Source organism: Alosa sapidissima, chromosome 16 (genome assembly GCF_018492685.1).
Source record: "Alosa sapidissima isolate fAloSap1 chromosome 16, fAloSap1.pri, whole genome shotgun sequence".
NCBI classification, from domain to species: domain Eukaryota; kingdom Metazoa; phylum Chordata; class Actinopteri; order Clupeiformes; family Clupeidae; genus Alosa; species Alosa sapidissima.
Genome location: NC_055972.1, coordinates 2,973,954 through 2,993,424, shown reverse-complemented (window position 1 = coordinate 2,993,424; position 19,471 = coordinate 2,973,954). Strand labels below are relative to the sequence as shown.

At 44.0% G+C, this 19,471-nt stretch overlaps 1 protein-coding gene across 6 annotated transcripts in view; it reads left to right on the top strand.

Annotated features, from left to right (window-relative positions):
- The window catches only part of LOC121685751 (collagen alpha-1(XIII) chain-like), a 45,019-nt gene that overhangs the window by 13,648 nt on the left and 11,900 nt on the right, over positions 1-19,471 (top strand). For 4 of the 6 annotated variants that reach the window (XM_042066497.1, XM_042066493.1, XM_042066492.1 and 1 more), the window contains 18 exons: positions 41-85; positions 1,297-1,401; positions 2,669-2,695; positions 3,202-3,246; positions 3,755-3,811; positions 4,121-4,144; positions 4,417-4,470; positions 4,870-4,914; positions 5,180-5,314; positions 6,252-6,323; positions 6,805-6,849; positions 7,271-7,321; positions 7,554-7,580; positions 7,753-7,839; positions 9,652-9,687; positions 11,075-11,128; positions 13,965-14,018; positions 14,441-14,476. In XM_042066497.1, coding sequence (XP_041922431.1) covers positions 41-85; positions 1,297-1,401; positions 2,669-2,695; positions 3,202-3,246; positions 3,755-3,811; positions 4,121-4,144; positions 4,417-4,470; positions 4,870-4,914; positions 5,180-5,314; positions 6,252-6,323; positions 6,805-6,849; positions 7,271-7,321; positions 7,554-7,580; positions 7,753-7,839; positions 9,652-9,687; positions 11,075-11,128; positions 13,965-14,018; positions 14,441-14,476 — 999 coding nt within the window. The remainder of the gene's footprint in view (positions 1-40; positions 86-1,296; positions 1,402-2,668; positions 2,696-3,201; positions 3,247-3,754; positions 3,812-4,120; positions 4,145-4,416; positions 4,471-4,869; positions 4,915-5,179; positions 5,315-6,251; positions 6,324-6,804; positions 6,850-7,270; positions 7,322-7,553; positions 7,581-7,752; positions 7,840-9,651; positions 9,688-11,074; positions 11,129-13,964; positions 14,019-14,440; positions 14,477-19,471) is intronic. The other 2 variants (XM_042066498.1, XM_042066496.1) reach the window with 2 other exon arrangements.

The following is a 19,471-nucleotide window of genomic DNA, read 5'->3' as shown; positions in this document are numbered from 1 at the left end:
TCCAACTGTGGTAATGACACTTCCACTTTCTGCTGCAAAGGGCTCGGCAGGTATTCCTGGTATCCCTGGGAAACGTGGCTACAGGGTAGGCCTGGACAGGCATGCCAATGGGCATGTGTGTGTGTGTGTTTGTGTTTGTGTTTGTGTGTTTGTGTGTGTGTGTGTGTGTGTGTGTGTGTGTGTGTGCATGTATGTATGTGCGAGAGTGTTTTTGAGGATTTGAGGGTTGCTTTTTTTTCTTGCTGTGGTTCTTCATTAACATCATTGTACAATATTCTGTGAGTTCCAAATCGTGTTGTCCATCAGTGTCAAAGTCCCCATCATACCTTGTGACTCTAACCTGCCCAGGTCTCAGTGTTCAACATGTTTTAGAGTGTTCCATCCTTCTTGTGTGTTTGTGTGTGTGTGTGTGTGTGTGTGTGTGTGTGTGTGTGTGTGTGTGTGTGTGTGTGTGTGTGTGTGTGTGTGTGTGTGTGTGTGTGTGTGTGTGTGTGTGTGTGTGTGCATGCATGTATGTGTGAGAGTGTGTTTTAGAGTGTTCCATCCTTGTGTGTTTATCCAGTAATAGATCCAGTGCATATTGCGTCAGCCAAATGTGCGAAAAATGTCAGCCAAATGTAATTTAATATTACATTCAGACAAGTGTACTTGCTTCCCCTTGTTTTTTTTATCTGTGCCATTAACATGCCTGTATTTGAGAAGTATTGATCCTGTTCTGGGCTCCATGTTTCATAACATGCTTCTGTTGAAGTGGTGTGTGTACATGTTGTGCGTGTCTCTTGTGGCTCTGTGCTAAGTGGCTCTGCTTCGTGGTGCATGTCTGAATGATCTTCAAGTGTCTGAATGATCTTCAAGTGTCTCCACAGCTGTGCAGGCTTGTGAGGGACGGATGAACATTAAAAAATTGCAGTGTGACTTATACTGATAGACAGCTAATATAGTAGTGTGACCTATACTGATTCACAGTTTATAGTAGTGCGACTTATACTGATTCACATCTTATTGTAGTGTGACTTATACTGATAGACAGCTAATATAGTAGTGTGACTTATACTGATTCACAGCTTATAGTAGTGTGACTTATACTGATTCACAGCTTATAGTAGTGTGACTTATACTGATAGACAGCTAATGTAGTAGTGTGACTTATACTGATTCACAGTTTATAGCAGTGTGACTTATACTGATACACATCTAATATAGTAGTGTGAAAACACTTGTCAACACAGATTAGTGCCATAACTCATCTAATACTTCTTCTTCATCATCTTCCCCTCCTCCTCCTCCTGCCTCTAGGGAGATAAGGGAGATAAGGGAGAACCCAGTGCAGCAGGAAGCGGAATCAAAGGAGAACCGGGAACCCCAGGAACCCCAGGAACCCCAGGTCCAGCAGGACTCAAGGTACTGAACACCCAATGGGCCCAACTGAAAATTATACACACACACACACACAGTCACTGAATGGGCCCAACTGGACATTACACACACACACACACAGTCACTGAATGGGCCCAACTGGACATTACACACACACACACACACAGTCACTGAATGGGCCCAACTGGACATTACACACACACACACACACACAGTCACTGAATGGGCCCAACTGGACATTATACACACACACACACACAGTCACCCAATGGGCCCAACTGAACATTATACACACACACACACACACACACACACACACAGTCACTGAATGGGCTCAACTGAACATTATACACACACACACACAGTCACTGAATGGGCCCAACTGGACATTATACACACACACACACACAGTCACTGAATGGGCTCAACTGGACATTATACACTCACACACACAGTCACCCAATGGGCCCAACTGAACATTATACACACACACACAGTCACTGAATGGGCTCAACTGAACATTATACACACACACACACAGTCACTGAATGGGCTCAACTGAACATTATACACACACACACACAGTCACTGAATGGGCCCAACTGGACATTATACACACACACACACACAGTCACTGAATGGGCTCAACTGGACATTATACACACACACACACAGTCACCCAATGGGCCCAACTGAACATTATACACACACACACAGTCACTGAATGGGCTCAACTGAACATTATACACACACACACACAGTCACTGAATGGGCCCAACTGAACATTATACACACACACACACAGTCACTGAATGGGCCCAACTGAACATTATACACACACACAGTCACTGAATGGGCTCAACTGGACATTATACACACACACACACAGTCACTGAATGGGCTCAACTGGACATTATACACACACACACACACACAGTCACTGAATGGGCCCAACTGGACATTATACACACACACACACAGTCACTGAATGGGCCCAACTGGACATTATACACACACAGAGTCACTGAATGGGCTCAACTGGACATTATACACACACAGGGTCACTGAACACCCAATGGGTTCAACTGGACATTATACATGCGCAGTGTCACTGACTGAAACTCAGCTGGTTATCATCCATAGTGTATATCAGACAAGCAGTCTGTATGGAGGACACAGCCAATCTGACCGTGGACAGTCTGGCCATTAGAGTAAAGGGCTCTGAGCTCTGATTATGAGTAATGTACGTAAGATGCCATTCGTGTAAATAACCATCCTGGTTCTTTTACAGGGCGATAAAGGCGAGCAGGGAATCAAGGTAAGATGGATGCTGTTTTCATTACATGTGTGAATGAATAGCTGTGAGTGTTTTTAACCATGTACCTCTCTGTATGAATGTGTGACCTGTGGGTGAGATATGAGACCTGTAGGTGAGATATGAGAGTTGTGGGTGAGAAATCAGAGCTGTGAGAATATGAGACCTGTGGGTGAGATATGAGACCTGTGGGTGAGATATGAGAGTTGTGGGTGAGAAATGAGATTTGTGGGTGAGAAATCAGAGCTGTGAGAATATGAGACCTGTGGGTGAGATATGAGATATGTGGCTGAGATATGAGACCTGTGGGTGAGATATGAGAGTTGTGGGTGAGATATGAGAGCGGTGGGTGAGATATGAGACCTGTGGGTGAGATATGAGAGTTGTGGGTGAGAAATCAGAGCTGTGAGAATATGAGACCTGTGGGTGAGATATGAGACCTGTGGGTGAGATATGAGAGCGGTGTACCGATCCCCTCATTGATCCTCTGGCCTGTTCTTCTCCTGTAGGGCGACATAGGGGCAGTAGGAGCAGAAGGACCTGCTGGACCAAGAGTGAGTCACTTGAATACTAACCCCTGCACTAATACTAACCCCTGTACTAATACCAACCCTGCACTAGAACTAAGCCTTACAAACCCCTTTCACTAATGTAAACCCCTGCACATCTACAGTTCCATTGACTAATATAACATTATCATAAAATTACACAAGTGTATCATGTCTGCTAATACTCTGGGTATCAAGAAGCCTCACTGTAACATGCAAGGATTCCTTAGCTAACACTATTTAATATACCAGTTAACTTGACCAAACTGGTTTAAAACCGCATTTATAGTAAGTGATAGTAGGCATTACTGACGTGTTCTTGGTCATGATGCTTTTCTTTTGTTGGTTATGGTTATGGTTATGGTTATGGATTTAGCAGACGCCTTTGTCCAAAGCGACACATAAATACAAAACAACATAATAATATTTAAAATTGAACAGGGAACAGATTAAAAAATATTTGTCCTAAATATCTTTGCTGTTGTGAACATCTGTTGTTCTCTGTTGTGTCTAGGGACCCCAAGGGCTTGCAGGAGAACCAGGCAAAGCTGAAATCAACAACAATGAAAATGTGAGTGTGAGGCTGTCGGTCGTAAGGACCACACGTGATACACACGACACACCTGAATCCAGCTCGCTAACCTCTACCTCACGTTCACCTGACATTTACAGTCAATCATTTAGCACACACTTTAATCAGAAGGGACTTGCAGGTACACATCATCAGAGACACGAAATGCAGATTCTCATCATCATTGTCATATGTGTGTCCTGGGTTTGCCACCCTTTGGTGCCTTGCTCTTCTGGTTTACAGCTGTACAGGGTGCTTATGATGTAATGGGCTGAATATGAATATAATGTTTCTCTTTCCATGTTTCAGGATATCCGAAATGTTCCACTTATGGTAAGTGTTAATGTGTCAATTCTGTGTCAAGTAATGTGACAATTCAAGCCAATTTCCTTATTGAAGGTCATTCATAGTCTGGTGAAGGATTAGGTTTCATCTTTTACCCTTACTAGAGATCATATCATTAATTCTGTGTGATTAAGCATAATAATTAGTTGTGAGTGTGGATGTGATTCTGTGTGTGTGTGTGTGTGTGTGTGTGTGTGTGTGTGTGTGTGTGTGTGTGTGTGTGTGATTCTCATCTCCATATCCACTCTCTCTTGTTGCAGGGTCCCCCTGGTTTACCGGGCCCTCCAGGAACTCCTGGCAATCCTGGGATGAAGGTACACCCCCCCCCCCCCCACACACACACACACCTTAAATTAATTAGGGTAGTGCAGTATCTCTTCCTGATTGTGACCTATGTGTAATCCCTGTCTCCTGCATTCTGTCTGATTACTGTGACCTATCTGTGCCACTGTGCGTTCTTTAATGTGATATTAATGTGACCTATCTGTGCCACCGTGTGTTCTTTAGTGTGATATTAATGTGACCTATGCCAACGTGTTCTTTAGGGTGATATTAATGTGACCTATCTGTGCCAACGTGTTTCCTTTAGGGTGATATTAATGTGACCTATCTGTGCCAACGTGTTTCCTTTAGGGTGATATTAATGTGACCTATCTGTGCCACTGTGTGTTCTTTAGGGTGATATTAATGTGACCTATCTGTGTATCTGTTAGGGTGATATTGGATTACCAGGACCTCCAGGTCATGATGGAGAGAAGGTAAGTTGTTGATGCTGTAATATGTTGCTTTTGTGATACAGTATGTGAAGTGAAGGAGGCATTGTTACTGACTGACATGACTGACATTTTCAGTCACCAGACTACTTAACAACATGCAAGTGAAGGGTTTGTGTGAGGGTCGTAGAAATGTTGCAGAAGGGTTTCCATATTTACATCTTTAGCACTGGCTGAACATTTTCTTTAAAGAAGTGTTCATTTGAAACAACAAACATGTGTTTGTTTGTTTGTTTGTTTGTTTGTGTAGGGTCCGAGAGGGAAGCCTGGAGAGCAGGGTCCTGCAGGTCCCCGCGGCCCAGAGGGCCACCGTGGGGAGGGGGGGCTGATGGGATACCCCGGACCCAAGGGCGACAAGGGGGACACGGGCCAGTCTGGGCCACCCGTGAGTACCTCAGCACCAGTGTACCACACCGCATGCCTGTATGTATCAAGTCGAGTCAAGTCAAGTCGGCTTTTATTGTCAAATTCTTTACATGCACTGGTCATACAAAGAATTGAAATTTCGTTTCTTACTCTTCCATGCAGACATAGACATGCTTTAAATACAGACATAGACATACTATGGACATAGCCATAGACAATAAACATTAAATTAAAGTGCAAGACTGAAATATAGAACATGTATGTATCAAAATAGAAATATAGGACATATATATATATAAAAAAAAGAGGTAGTTGTGTTGTATATTTCTATAGTCTTAACAGTTACACAGTATGCATGTACGTACGCAGTACACCTGACACAACCTTAAGATACACCTGCCTCCTGAGTGGATTGATTTCGTGCTGTTTTGTTTTTTTTGTTTTTTATCAATTTATATGTCATTTATATGTAGAGTTTTAAGATTGAATTGAGAAATATTTTTTTTCCAAACTTAACAAGTGCATTTGTAGACTACAGGTAATCCTATGGATACTACGTGTGATGATGACTTTTCTTTCTCTTTATATCTGAAAATCATTAACATCTAGGATTCTAGGTAATCTGGGATTAGCTGTAGAAACTAAACAATACTACTGAGCTATCTAGTGTGAAAGTTACATTTTAAGATTTAGTGTCAGGGTGAGCAGCATTACTTCCATGTCTTTTTTAACCAAGAAGCCTAGAGACCCCTGATGACCCTTGTGCATTTGACCCTGAGTGGAACTGAACTGAATTGATCAGAATTGAACTGAACAGAACTGAATTGATCTGAATTTAATTGAATTCTAAACTAACCAGCGATTGACTTACTGAGTGATTTAATGTCCCAGAATCTGACTCTGCTGGAGTCTCCTAATCTGTGTTAATTCTCCCGCTCTCCTTGTTCGTTCTGTAGGGATTAGACGGCCCTACTGGAGAAAAGGGGGCAACTGGACCCTCGGGTCCCATTGGACTGCCAGGCGCAATGGTACGCAGTGGTGCCCTTTGGGGCTGGCATGGGCACAAGCACGGCCCCCTGTTGTGTGTCTGTGTGTGCCACTCTGCCTACTGGCATGTTTGCTGTGCTGGAGTTTGTGATTATGGTGGAGTAGGTGGATACTGTCTGTTGTAGGGTAGTGGATGTGATCTGGGGTGGGTGTTATCTGAGTCGTAGGGGTGGATGTTGTGTGTTGTAGGGTAGTGGATGTGATCTGGGGTGGATGTTATCTGAGTCGTAGGGGGTGGATGTTGTGTGTTGTAGGGCTGTCGATGTGATCTGGGGTGGATGTGATCTGGGTCTTAGGGGTGGATGTTGTGTTTTGTAGTGTAGTGGATGTGATCTGGATCTTAAAGGTGGAGGAATGCTCCAGTGTTTGCAGTGGTTCATGGGTAGATTGTCATTGAGGTTCCGAAGATTGTGTGTTCTAAAGCTTCTCTTTGTTCTCTTTGTTCTTGTGTGTTCTACCCAGGGCCAGAAAGGAGATGCTGGGGAGAAAGGAGGAGTGCCTGACATGGTACATTTGTACATTTCCCCTCCAGTTCTCTATACACTGTTCCACATACAACTCACCTTCCTCTTCCACATACAACTCACCTTACTCTTTCCCTCCAGTTCTCTATACTAATATGTCATCACACATAAAACTCACCTTCCTTTCCTCGTTTCCCTCACGGGATCAAAAGAGTATATATATACTTATGCTTACTCTTCCCCTCCAGTCATCCATGCTAACGTGTCATCCACATAGTACTGATTGCTGACATTATGTGACTCTATATGACTATATATATCAGTTTTGTATTTCCTACATGAAATCAGAATTGTGCTGCAGTCTTTGTGCTGCAGTCCTCATGAATTGTCAGTTCTAGAATGTCATCAGCACTGGGTCGATACAGACATATACCGACTGATTACCTCCTGTTTCCTTGATTCAGGTCTATGGGCCCCCAGGACCTCCAGGGGCACAAGGGCCAGTTGGCCCCATGGTGAGTGTAACCCACACTTCCTCCTTGATGTAGCACGTGCATTATGGGAAATGTAGTTTACAGTAGCTACAGTAATATCCACTAGTTCTCCGAGAGTGTAGTGTAGAAGGTTTGGTTTGTATGAAGCATGTTCTACATTAAGGATCCTTGTTGCTTGTTGTAAGGTCCTTGTTGCTTGTTGTAAGGTCCTTGTTGCTTCCCTGAGCTCACAGACCTCTCCTCTCCTTCCCAGGGGCCCCAGGGACACTCCGGGCCGAAGGTGAGTGTCTCAGAGACTATAAGCTGTTAGTATAGTAATGTAATAGTACGTTCAGACCATGCCATTATAGATTATGGATGGACAGTTTGTTTAAGGTGTGTGTGTGTATATGCATGTGTGTGTGTGTGTGTGTGTGTGTGTGTGTGTGTGTGTGTGTGTGTGTGTGTTGCAGGGGGAGCCGGGCATTGGTATGCGTGGGGAGAAGGGAGCCACAGGCCAGAAGGGAGACAAAGGGGACAGGGGTCATCTAGGACTGCCTGTAAGTACACACACACACACTTAAACACACACACACTTAAACAAAGGGGACAGGGGTCATCTAGGACTGCCTGTAAGTACACACACACACACACACTTAAACACACACACACTTAAACAAAGGGGACAGGGGTCATCTAGGACTGCCTGTAAGTACACACACACACACACTTAAACACACACACACACTTAAACACACACACACTTAAACAAAGGGGACAGGGGTCATCTAGGACTGCCTGTAAGTACACACACACACACACACACTTAAACACACACACACTTAAACAAAGGGGACAGGGGTCATCTAGGACTGCCTGTAAGTACACACACACACACACTTAAACACACACACACTTAAACAAAGGGGACAGGGGTCATCTAGGACTGCCTGTAAGTACATACACACACACTCACTTAAACACACACACACACTTAAACAAAGGGGACAGGGGTCATCTAGGACTGCCTGTAAGTACACACACACACACACACTTAAACACACACACACTTAAACAAAGGGGACAGGGGTCATCTAGGACTGCCTGTAAGTACACACACACACACACACACACTTAAACACACACACACTTAAACGCACACACACATGCACATCTCACAATAATAAAGTTATCAAAACCTAAACCAACCCTGTTTAAATAACCAACTGGCTAATGACAGATGTCCAACCGATCTGTGTTTTGCTAGCTGTCTCTGTGTGGGTGTGTTTGCTTTGCTCAGACACTGAGCACTCATGAGGTGGTTCTGTCTTTGGATGTGAACTGAATTGACTCTAATCCCTAAGAAAGACCAGTCCCACTGAAAGCTCACTGACAGGTCCAGTCCCACTGAAAGCTCACTGACAGGTCCAGTCCCACTGAAAGCTCACTGACAGGTCCAGTCCCACTGAAAGCTCACTGACTCATTCACTCCACTGTGACTGCCTGCTGACTGATGAGAGATGGCAGAAGTGATCCGATGAATCTAAGCATCAGGTTACAGTAGAAAGCTTCTGTAATTCTCAGCACCTGAAGCTTGTGGAGCGGATAAAGCAGACCTATAAACTACTACATGTTTGTGATCTCACGTAATGTACTTTCTCAAAGGGGCTACATGTCTGCCTTTGAGATATACAGTAATGTAATATAATGGCATTATTACTTTTATGTGATAATGTATTATTAGTACTTTCATTAATATCATTACATTACTTCAATCATGTTGTTCATCACGTCTTTGGGTTCTCTTTCCTGACTTACGATTTCACCTCTTGACCGGGTGTCAACTGTCCCTGGTTCCATTCTAGATGGAGGTCCATCACTGATGGCACAGTAACTCCTTTTGGATGTTTGAAAATCAAGAGTTAATGGGATGGAAGCTCAACTGAACAGTCTGAGATGTATCTGACCTCATCTCTGGCCAGTGTTGCCGTGTGCAACAGGGTTGCTGCTGGTGTGGTCAGGACCAAAAGCTCATCTGCCGCCGTGAGAGGAGGCTGTCGTTTAAAAGGAGTTACTGTTGTTCTGTGTTCACCATTGTCACCCTCCAGTATCCCATCATCCCTTTCATTCACCTCCCGTCTGTCAATCACCCTGTTCACCCCCCACCCCCCAGCAGGAGGTTGTGTTGTTGTTGTTGTGTCACACCAGTCACTGCTTAACTCACTCCCCTCCTCCTCCTTTCACACCTCATCACTTCTCTCCACCCCCTCTCTCCTCTCATCCCCTCCTCTACTCCCCTCCTCTCTCTCTCTCCTCCTCTCTCTCTCTTCTCCTCTCCTCCTGGCTCTGGTAATTCTTCACGTGCTATCCAGGGGGCTCACGGGTTAGATGGCAAGCCTGGTCCAGTGGTGAGTGGCATAGATTCCGTACCCCTCGTCCCCCTCTCTCCTCTCCTCTTTCCACTCATCTCTCTCTCTCTCTCTCTCTCTCCATCCCTTCCTCCCTCCTCACAGCTTGCCTGTTTGCACTGCTTATCTCTGCACCTCTGTGGCCTCGTCTGCTTGTCTGGGTTCCGTCTGATTGTCAGTGTTCCGTGTGCTTGTCAGTGTTTCGTCTGATTGTCAGTGTTCCGTCTTATTGTCAGTGTTCCGTCTGATTGTCAGTGTTCTGTCTGCTTGTCTGTGGTCTGTCTGCTCTGTTTGTTGTCTGTCTGCTGGTCCATTGTCTGTGTTGATGTCTGGTGCTTGGGAGAGGCTTATTTTAGATGGACTTTAGATGGACAGACTGGTAATGCAGAGGCATTAGTCAGAGAGATTCGAAGTGACCTTGACCTCACCTAGCCCCCCGGAAAGGTCTGATTTGGTCAAGTCCGCCCCTGTGCAGACCTCTCCCTAGTGGGCTCGAAATAGATCCACTTTGGTTTGTTTTTCAAACTGTCAGCAGATTTGAGATGGATGAAGGAGGCAGTTTGTTTCCCTGTCTCCCCCTTCTTTACTTGTCCTCTATCAATCTCTCTCTCTCTCTCTCTCTCTCTCTCTCTCTCTCTCTCTCTCTCTCTCTCTCTCCTCCTTTCTATCTCTCTCTGTTGGTCTCTCTCTGTTCTCATCACCTTCACAAAAATAGAGCGCTGACCATTAGATGTATTTAGAGCCTCCGGCGTAGCTCCTGTTTGGCCATCTAAACAAGCCTCTCTCATGAACCCACGACCCAACAGAGTACAGCTGACAATTCTAGAACTCTCACCCTGTCATGTCACATCAGAGGAGCATGCTGGGATGCGGCTGCATGTTACCCGCGGTAACAGTATGGCCGAATCGGGCTGCGTAAAAGTCAATATGATGGCTGAGGCGCCAGGTTGCACCCAAACCAGGAAGTCCTTCTCAGCTGCTGCGGAGTGCTGTCCAATGAGGAGGGGGCAGCCCAAGGAATATATTTAACTGCTCTTTTAACTTCCTTTCGATGCATTTTCATTGTGAATGTGTTTTATCAACAAGCTTTCGAAAGACATAGAATATCTGTCAATGACAGATCCAAACATTCACCCCATGTTCCCAACAACAACGCGCAGACTGCTGCTCATTTTGATTTCTTAGTGAATAGTTGGCATTGCTGAGTGAGATCTGAGCCCATGCTGTACCTTCAGAAAGCTTGTTGATGCAGTGGTGTTCCACCCTGCCGTGTGCCTCCTCCTGAAAGCCCTGATGCCCTGGATACCCTGTTCTTCTCAGGAGTCTGGTGTCTGTCTGTAGAGAAGTGACCTCTTGACCTCATCCTCTCTCTGTTCTTCTTCCCTAGGGCCTGATAGGGCCAGCAGGAGTCTCTGGACCAGCAGGACCAAAGGGAGAAAGGGTACGAGTGACCCCGACTCCCACACACCTCCACACACACACACACACACACACACACCTCCACACATACACAGCACACACACGTAGCAGGCTCTACTCCTACACACCTACACACACCTCCACAGTTACACACACTCTGACACTTACACACCTACACACACCTCCACCCCTACACACACCCCCACCCCTACACACGAGTAGCAGACTAATGGCCCATTTACACTCGATGTTCCCAACCTGTAGTGCGACAATGTCACTTCAAAATTTCACTGGCGCGCCAGGATTTGGAAACAGGAAGATGGACGAGTTCAAGGACAAGCGAGAGTTGCTGTTCGGAGAACTGTTTTGTTACAGTCAGGAATTTTTAATAGTTTGCTGGATAAGTTAACAAAGTTACGAGCAAGAGTTGCAACACGTGGAATAAAGAGGAAAGAATAGAAAAGATGTATTTTTAACCAAAGGATATCTGCTGAAGACCTGAACAAATCTCTTTCCACTAGAAAATTACACAAACTCAGCCAGCTGCTAGCCAGCTACTATTAAAACTTCTCTCAGGATGAATAAAGTATCTATCTATCTCTCTGCACACACCTTGGAAACTAGATGGTAATGATGGTAGTTGTGAATAGCAGCAACCAAAGTCTTAAGTATCATCACAGAGGCTAGTTTTTACTGCCATTGACGCCAATGCTACTGACAGCTGAGATTTCTTACTTATATCATGTAAAGTAGGTAGCCATAGCCTTTTCACAACAGCGACACCTCTGTTCAGGAGAATATTGCAAATAGTGTTGCGACCACCACGCGGTATAAATGGTAATGGCGCTCCCGTGACATCACATTTTCACACTACAGGTCGGGAATGGCGAGTATGTAACAGCTTTAATGGACAAGTTCGGCATTTTACACTTAAAGCCCTGTTTTAGATAGTTTATGATAAAATAGAACCTTTAAGATTGAAATTTGGACACATGCTGCTGTCCTGAGAATTTTCGGTTTCTGTGGTAGCACCCCCCCCCCCCCCCCACCTCCACAATGGCTGCACTGGAACAATCCTTCCTAAAAGGCATTAAACTTTTGATTACAAAGACGTGAAACTCACCGAGTGGTCAGGGGTGTTCACTGGTATGCTCACACAAAAATCGCTGCAAAAGATTCTTTCCAACAGGTTTTATCGTAGTTTTTGTGCAACTCCATTGACTTGTATTGGATGTGCTGTGAGGTACGGCATTACTCCGCTGCCGGAAACGGATATGGGGTTGTTTGTATTTTTTCTGTAGTCTTATGCAGTCGCGGTATTGTAGGCTACTACGCTATCCAAATTATTGTCATGTCCATGGCTAATGCTAAAATGTCTTGGAACTTGCACAATGTGAATGATAGCCTACGTGAATCATTACGTTTTCATCATGAAAGTTCCACAGCCAAAAAAAAGTAAATGTAGAAAATCATGTAGCCAAATTATTCATGTAGGCTAGGGTTAGTGTTAGGCTTATGATGTGAACATGACAGGTTATGGACATAACAAATAAGTTCATTTTCTGCCTGTTACAAACGTTACTTTACAAAATGTCAAGCTTACCCCAAGTTCTTCCAACTCTGTCGTCCCAGGAGGTAATGTGGGAACCGCTGTATTTCTCAGGCCAAAGAGCTTTTTGGGTGATTTCTTTCGACCTCCGGCGAAGTCCTCATTAGTAAAATGCAGACCGCAGAGACATGGTGATCAGCTTTCTGCAGATCCTCAACAGGTGTGCTCACATCCAACCTCAGAAATTTCAGCCACAACTTTGTGACAACTTTTTTTGCCACGAATTTTCCCGCAATTCGGAACTGCACAAAATCTCCCCATCTGTTGTAAAATCTCCCTATCTGTTGTAAAATACTTCAAATGCTTTCAATTAAGACAGCGATCTTCTGCTTCTTCTGTGTATTCAATGAAATGCCAGTGGTTTGCTTGTAATTGGCAAGTGTACACAAAGGTGCATTATCGCCACCAACTGGGCTGGAGTGTCTATTATTCAAGCTCTCAACGGAAGAATGTACGGGTGTGAGGCGTTTGGAAAAATAGCTCCACAGTTTTACAACGAATGGTAAAACACCTGTTGGAAAGCATCTTTTGCAGCGATTATTGTGTGAGCATATCAGTGAACACCCCTGACCACTTGGTGAGATTCACGTCTTTGTAAACAAACGTTTAATGCGCTTTAGGAAGGATTGTTCCAGTGCACCTACAGTATTGTGGAGGTGGGGAGGTGCTACCACAGAAACCGAAAATTCTCAGGACAGCAGCATATGTCCAAATTTCAATCTTAAATGTTCTATTTAATCATAAACTATTTGAAAACAGGCCTTTAAGTGTAAAATACGAAACTTGTCCTTTAAGGCTCAATGTGATTCCCCAGTCCATTTATAAAGTACAGCACTAAAAATACAATACACATTATATATGTATATATATATACTTATTGCATATTATATACTTATTGCATCCCTTTCACCCCAAACCCAAAACAATTATATAATTATAGACTGTGTATGTATATGACTGTGTATGCGGTCAGTATGGCATGTCCTGTATGACTGTGTATGCGGTCAGTATGGCATGTTCTGTATGACTGTGTATGCGGTCAGTATGGCATGTCCTGTATGACTGTGTATGCGGTCAGTATGGCATGTTGTAACATGTGGTCAGTATGGCATGTTGTAACATGTTGTCAGTATGGCATGTTGTAACATGTGGTCAGTATGGCATGTTGTAACATGTGGTCAGTATGGCATGTTGGTAACATGTTGTCAGTATGGCATGTTGGTAACATGTTGTCCTCTCTCTTGTATAGGGAGATAAAGGAGACATGGGAGTAGCTGGACCAATCGGGCCTCAAGGCATCCCTGTGAGTGACACACACACACACACACACACACACATGACTGTTTTTAAGATGGGAGATTAGATCATATGTTGACTTCCTGTTCGGGCCCTGGCCAGTATGTTTCTGGCCCGTTTCCTGTTCAGGCATGACTATACTGTAGATGTGATCAGTTGTGTTCAGGCATGACTATACTGTAGATGTGATCAGTTGTGTTCAGGCATGACTATACTGTAGATGTGATCAGTTGTGTTCAGGGAGTACATGCAGAGTTAAATAGAACAACAAAACTAAAACAGTTCTTTAGTGTTTTAGTCCTAGGCTTAGGCTCGATCCTCTGTGTTTTAATATTGAGGTTCAGCGTAACATCCTGAAGAAACTCAACATTTCAGTTTCAGAATACCAGTGGCTAACATTGCGAGGGTTTGTACCATTCTATTTTAAAGGGTTTAGTTGGACCACCTGGGCTGAAAGGCACAAGGGTAAGACAATACTGGCTTTTATTTTGACAGCGCAAAGCCCCTGTGGGATATAGTATTATCGTTCTGACCAGGCATGACCGATGCAAACGTAAATTAATAAAATGTTCATATGTTTTCACCCTTGATCCTGTTCTGATGACACTGACAGGCTCATTGCGATGTAAACCACACTAGTCTCGTGCCTCAGTGGCCTCCATATTGGCGCTGACACAGGCTTGAGTGGCCGCAGTCATGTCCATCTGTGCAGAACTTGGGTGAATTCAGATGTATTCACAGGTGGCTTTGTGAGTTCTTAAAAATGCTTCAGACTGAATGCTCTTGTAGTCAGCATGGGTGCAGGATATCGCTGTGACGAGTTCTATTCCTGTTCCTGCTCTGTGCTGTTCACTCTCTCTATATCACTCTCCTATCGTGCTGTTGGTTTTGTGATGGCTGTTTAAACTGCCTTGTTTGGGAACTTAGAATGGCTAATTAAAAATGGATGTGTCTCTGCGGATGATCAAACGCTCTCGAGTGGCCCCCTCTGATTCCGTTCGTTCGTGCGTCCGGTGGGGGATCAGTGTACTGGCACAGGGCCGTGTGTGTGTGTGTGTGTGTGTGTGTGTGTGTGTGTATGTGAGAGAGTGTGTTTGCTTTGAAGCCCAGTCGAAAAGTCCTCGGCGAGCCCCTGGAGTGCGAGCGAGCGCGGCACGTGATCATCTTACACTAAGCTGACTGTTTGTCATGCTAATGTCCTCTCTGCGGCTCTGAGTGGCCACAGAACTAAGCCACAGACTGCGGCAGGCTATGTGCGTCTGTGTGTGTGTGTGTGTGTGTGTGTGTGTGTGTGTGTGTGTGTGTGTGTGTGTGTGTGTGTGTCTGTGTGTGTGTGTGTGTGTGTGTGTGTGTGTGTGCGTCTGTGTGTGTGTGTGCATCTGTGTGTGTGTCTGTGTGTCTGTGTGTGTCTGTGTGTGTGTGTGTCTGTGCGTGTGTTTGCTTTGAAGCACACTGACTGCTGCAGGCGATGTGTGTCGGTCTGCTAAAGGGGTTCAGGCTTCACAGTCTGCCGGCAGGCGCCCAGAAAATGGCAAACGGGAGAAATATGGTCAGTAATAGTCTTGAGATCCAGACGCTTCTTTTGAGTCGTGCCCAGGGCTGTCCAGATGGTTTATTACAGAGCTCTGGCAAGGGCCAGCCAAGGCTTCATTTCAGCTGCAGAATGGAACACCCAAGTTCTGGTTCTGAAATGGATTGGGTCCTGGACTGGTTCTGGTCTGGTTCTGGCCTGGTTCTGGTCTGGTTCTAGTCTGGTTTTGGTCCGGTTCTGGTTCTGGTTCTGGGCCTGGTTTTCCGAAAGCATCGTAAGCCTTAGATGGTCATAAAGTCCCTCTTACGAACGTCTTAAGATCTGCCGACTGTTTCCCGAAACCATCGTAGCTTAAGAGCGTCGTGAAAACACTCGTAGATCTACGAGTGATCCAGAGTTCTCGTTACTGGCTAAGAGCGTCTTAACAGTTACTTATCACTGAGGTCACCAACAGGACATACAGGGGAATTACAACTTAGAATACATTATCCAACTCCCATTCTTTATTGTATTTACTTGTGATGATTGATTAATCAGATTTTAGCGCGCAAAATAGCATACATTTCATACAAGCATACAAGTCATGAAATGTTGCCAGAATAGTTTGTCTAATTATCTTTGTCTAAGTGTAATCTTTTACTAGGCCTATGAAGTAAAAGCAGAGAAAGGAACATGTGGTTTAGTCTGTGCTGCGTCAAAATCTAAGCCTACAGTACACATTTCCTCACTTTCTTACTCGACTTCTTTCTTATCTTCAAACGTGTTGTTAAGTGACACCGCGAAACATTATTGCACGGTGCAACAATCTAATCTTAAATAATTACAATTATGTATGTCTGTGTGTGGTATATAGCCTACTTGGGATGTTTACATGCAGATGTCAAGCTTTTGCTATTTTCGTATGGATGTGAATTAATGTGTAGATCCGAAGTTTAAACGGTAGTAGGCCTACAGTAGATGTGACATGCAGTCACCTGACATCACCATCAGATTATATTACAGAGGATATTTCAGAATTATTAACATGGACAGCTCCCCTTAAGAGCATCTTGAGAGCAGTGCACACACGTTCACGCTACGAGCATGTTCGGGAAACAGTCGGAAAAACCAAACAAACGATCTTAAGATGAATTGTAGAAAACCCTCGTAAGTGTGCGTATCCATCGTTATCGGGGAAACCGGGCCCTGGTCTGGTTCTAAGACAGACCCATTCCAATATCCGATGTCATCTGGGCAGAGTTGCTTTTTATGTCTTCATACAATGACATGAAAATCCGTTTAGTGTTGTCGTCCATAACCTTAGTCCTCCTTAAAATTTTGGTAGAACCCCTATAGAACCCCTCCAGATTTCCCCCATGTACATTGGTTCAGCATAAAGGTTCAAACAGCCATCGCAAAACCACAAATGTGTCTCTGTTTTCTTTCTAATGTGATGTTCTCTAGGCTACGCTGCATTTCTGTTTTCTTTGCTATAATGTGATGTTCTCTACGCTGCGTTTCTGTTTTCTTTGCTATGTGATGTTCTCTACGCTGCGTTTCTGTTTTCTTTGCTATGTGATGTTCTCTACGCTGCTTCTGATTTCTCCTCTGTCCCTCTCCGCCTCCTTCCCATTAACCCTTAATGCACTGATTGGATTGGTCTGTGTGGGTGACTCCTACACCGGATGTCCAGACATGTCACGGGTCCCTCAGCATCCATAACTGGGGCTATGCACTCACTCATCATTGCCTTTTAAGGAATGAGTCCCTGGAATGAGGAATGCGATCCAATTTTGATTTAAAATAAACCTTAGTGTAGCTAAACTGAGGTAAAAGAACATGATATAAATTGAAAATAATTTGCACTAATTTGCACTGCCCTTCTAAAATTCAAATTCCAAAGAAGGACTCTTGTGCCCTGAGGATTAGATTAGATTAGATTAGATAAGATTAGCTACGGGCCCAGTTAATGATGCTGAGCATTAGATTAGATTAGATTAGATTAGCTACGGGCCCAGTTAATGATGCTGAGCATTAGATTAGATTAGATTAGATTAGATTACGGGCCCAGTTAATGATGCTGAGCGGGGCATCTGCACACAGTGCTGTTTTACTCTTGTCCTCCTCTGTTTCTCCCTCTCTTCTCCTCCTCCTCTGTTTATCCCTCTCTTCTCCTCCTCCTCTGTTTATCCCTCTCTTCTCCTCCTCCTCTGTTTCTCCCTCTCTTCTCCTCCTCCTCTGTTTCTGTTTCTTTTTCTCCGCAGGTCTTCCGCTCCCCTTTCCTCCCCTGCTCCCTGTTCTGTCTCCTGAGGCGCGTTCGCCCGGCTCGTCCTCTCTGTCCCTCTCCCACCCCTCGGCCTCCTGGCTGCCCTGCACTCTAATGTCATAGCCCGGGTTAATACACCTCCTCCTCCTCTCCTCTCTTCCTCCTCCTCCTCCTCTCTTCTCTTCCTCCTCCTCCTCTCCCTCACTCCCTTTCCACTGACCTCCTGTGTTCTCTCCACGACCACTCTGGCCGTAATATTCTTCTCCCAGGCCTGTGTGCCACAGTCTCACCAAACCACCACACCAAGCTGCCACTGTGTTGTGGGCAAAACAACAGCACTGGTCTAGAAGCTTATATTGGTGTTGATCAATATCAGTATATTTATAGATAATGCACTGACAATTTATGGTTTTATGCATATTGTATAGTCTATAATCATGTTATAAGCATGACATTAGTGTTTACAAATGATAATATATGTTATGAAAGAATATGCAGCCTGTTTTAGGCTGTACATTAGTGTGTGAGTAGGTTATTGTGTGTGTGTGTGTGTGTGTGTTTGTGTGTGTGTGTGTGTGTGTGTGTGTGTGTGTGTGTGTGTGGAAGACGAAAGTGACTGGGTGATTTACAACATAATCAATACAGCAAGATCTTACCACACTAGAACTCCTCACAGATATATACTGTAATGTAACATATTATAATTCCTGTTGGAATTACTCCACTGACGAATACGGAAGATGTTCTGAGTGTGTGTGTGTGTGTGTGTGTGTGTGTGTGTGTGTGTGTGTGTGTGTGTGTGTGTGTGTGTGTGTGTGCGGAAGATGTTCTTCTCTCCCAGTGCTGCTGTTTTGCTCTCCGTTTTGTAAGAAACTATATTTATGAAGAGAAACTTTTCAAACAGTGTGGTTAAACTTTATATCCCAGTTGTGACGTTGTGAGAATGTTGCCCAGAGGTCTGTATTTACGATGCTAAATTTCAATCCTTTCACTGTCTAATTCAGAGGAAACCTTTAAAGATCACCTCAAAGCCTTTGACTTGGTGAGCGGACTGAGGGGATGTTTAACTCACATCTTTTCAATTTAATCATTAGTAATTAATGTACAGTGATAATACCTAAATAAATCAATCATGCTTCATTCTAATATAAAGTAGCACAACAATACAGCAATTATTAAAATACAAGATTATTTTCCAATGACCTCTTTTATATTATTTCATCTTCACAATGTTTTAGCAACGGTAATGGACCCTCCTGTAGTTACACTTTTGAACCACTAGGGCTTTAGACCAATTGCTGAGTCCACAGACACTTTAAGGAGTTTAAGCAGACTGTTTTGTCCTAAATTAATATAATAATTTCCAACAAAGACAAACAAACAAACAAACAAACAGAGACACTGGTTCCAGCTAATGTTAAAGGCAATATTATTTATTAACTTTTAAAGGTACAGTTAATAGATAAAACAATAAATTAAACAATTAAATGCAATCCGCACACCAATGGCATTGGTTGAATTCCTCTTCCCTAACCCCTCCCACTTACTCTCGCCACCAATCAGCTCTTCTTTTCAATCTTAGTGACAATTTCCAAAAAATATTTATTTATTCATATTTTATACCCTCTGTATCCTTTGTACTCTTTACAGCCAACAATTGTCTTAAATAGTCATGTCCTTTTCA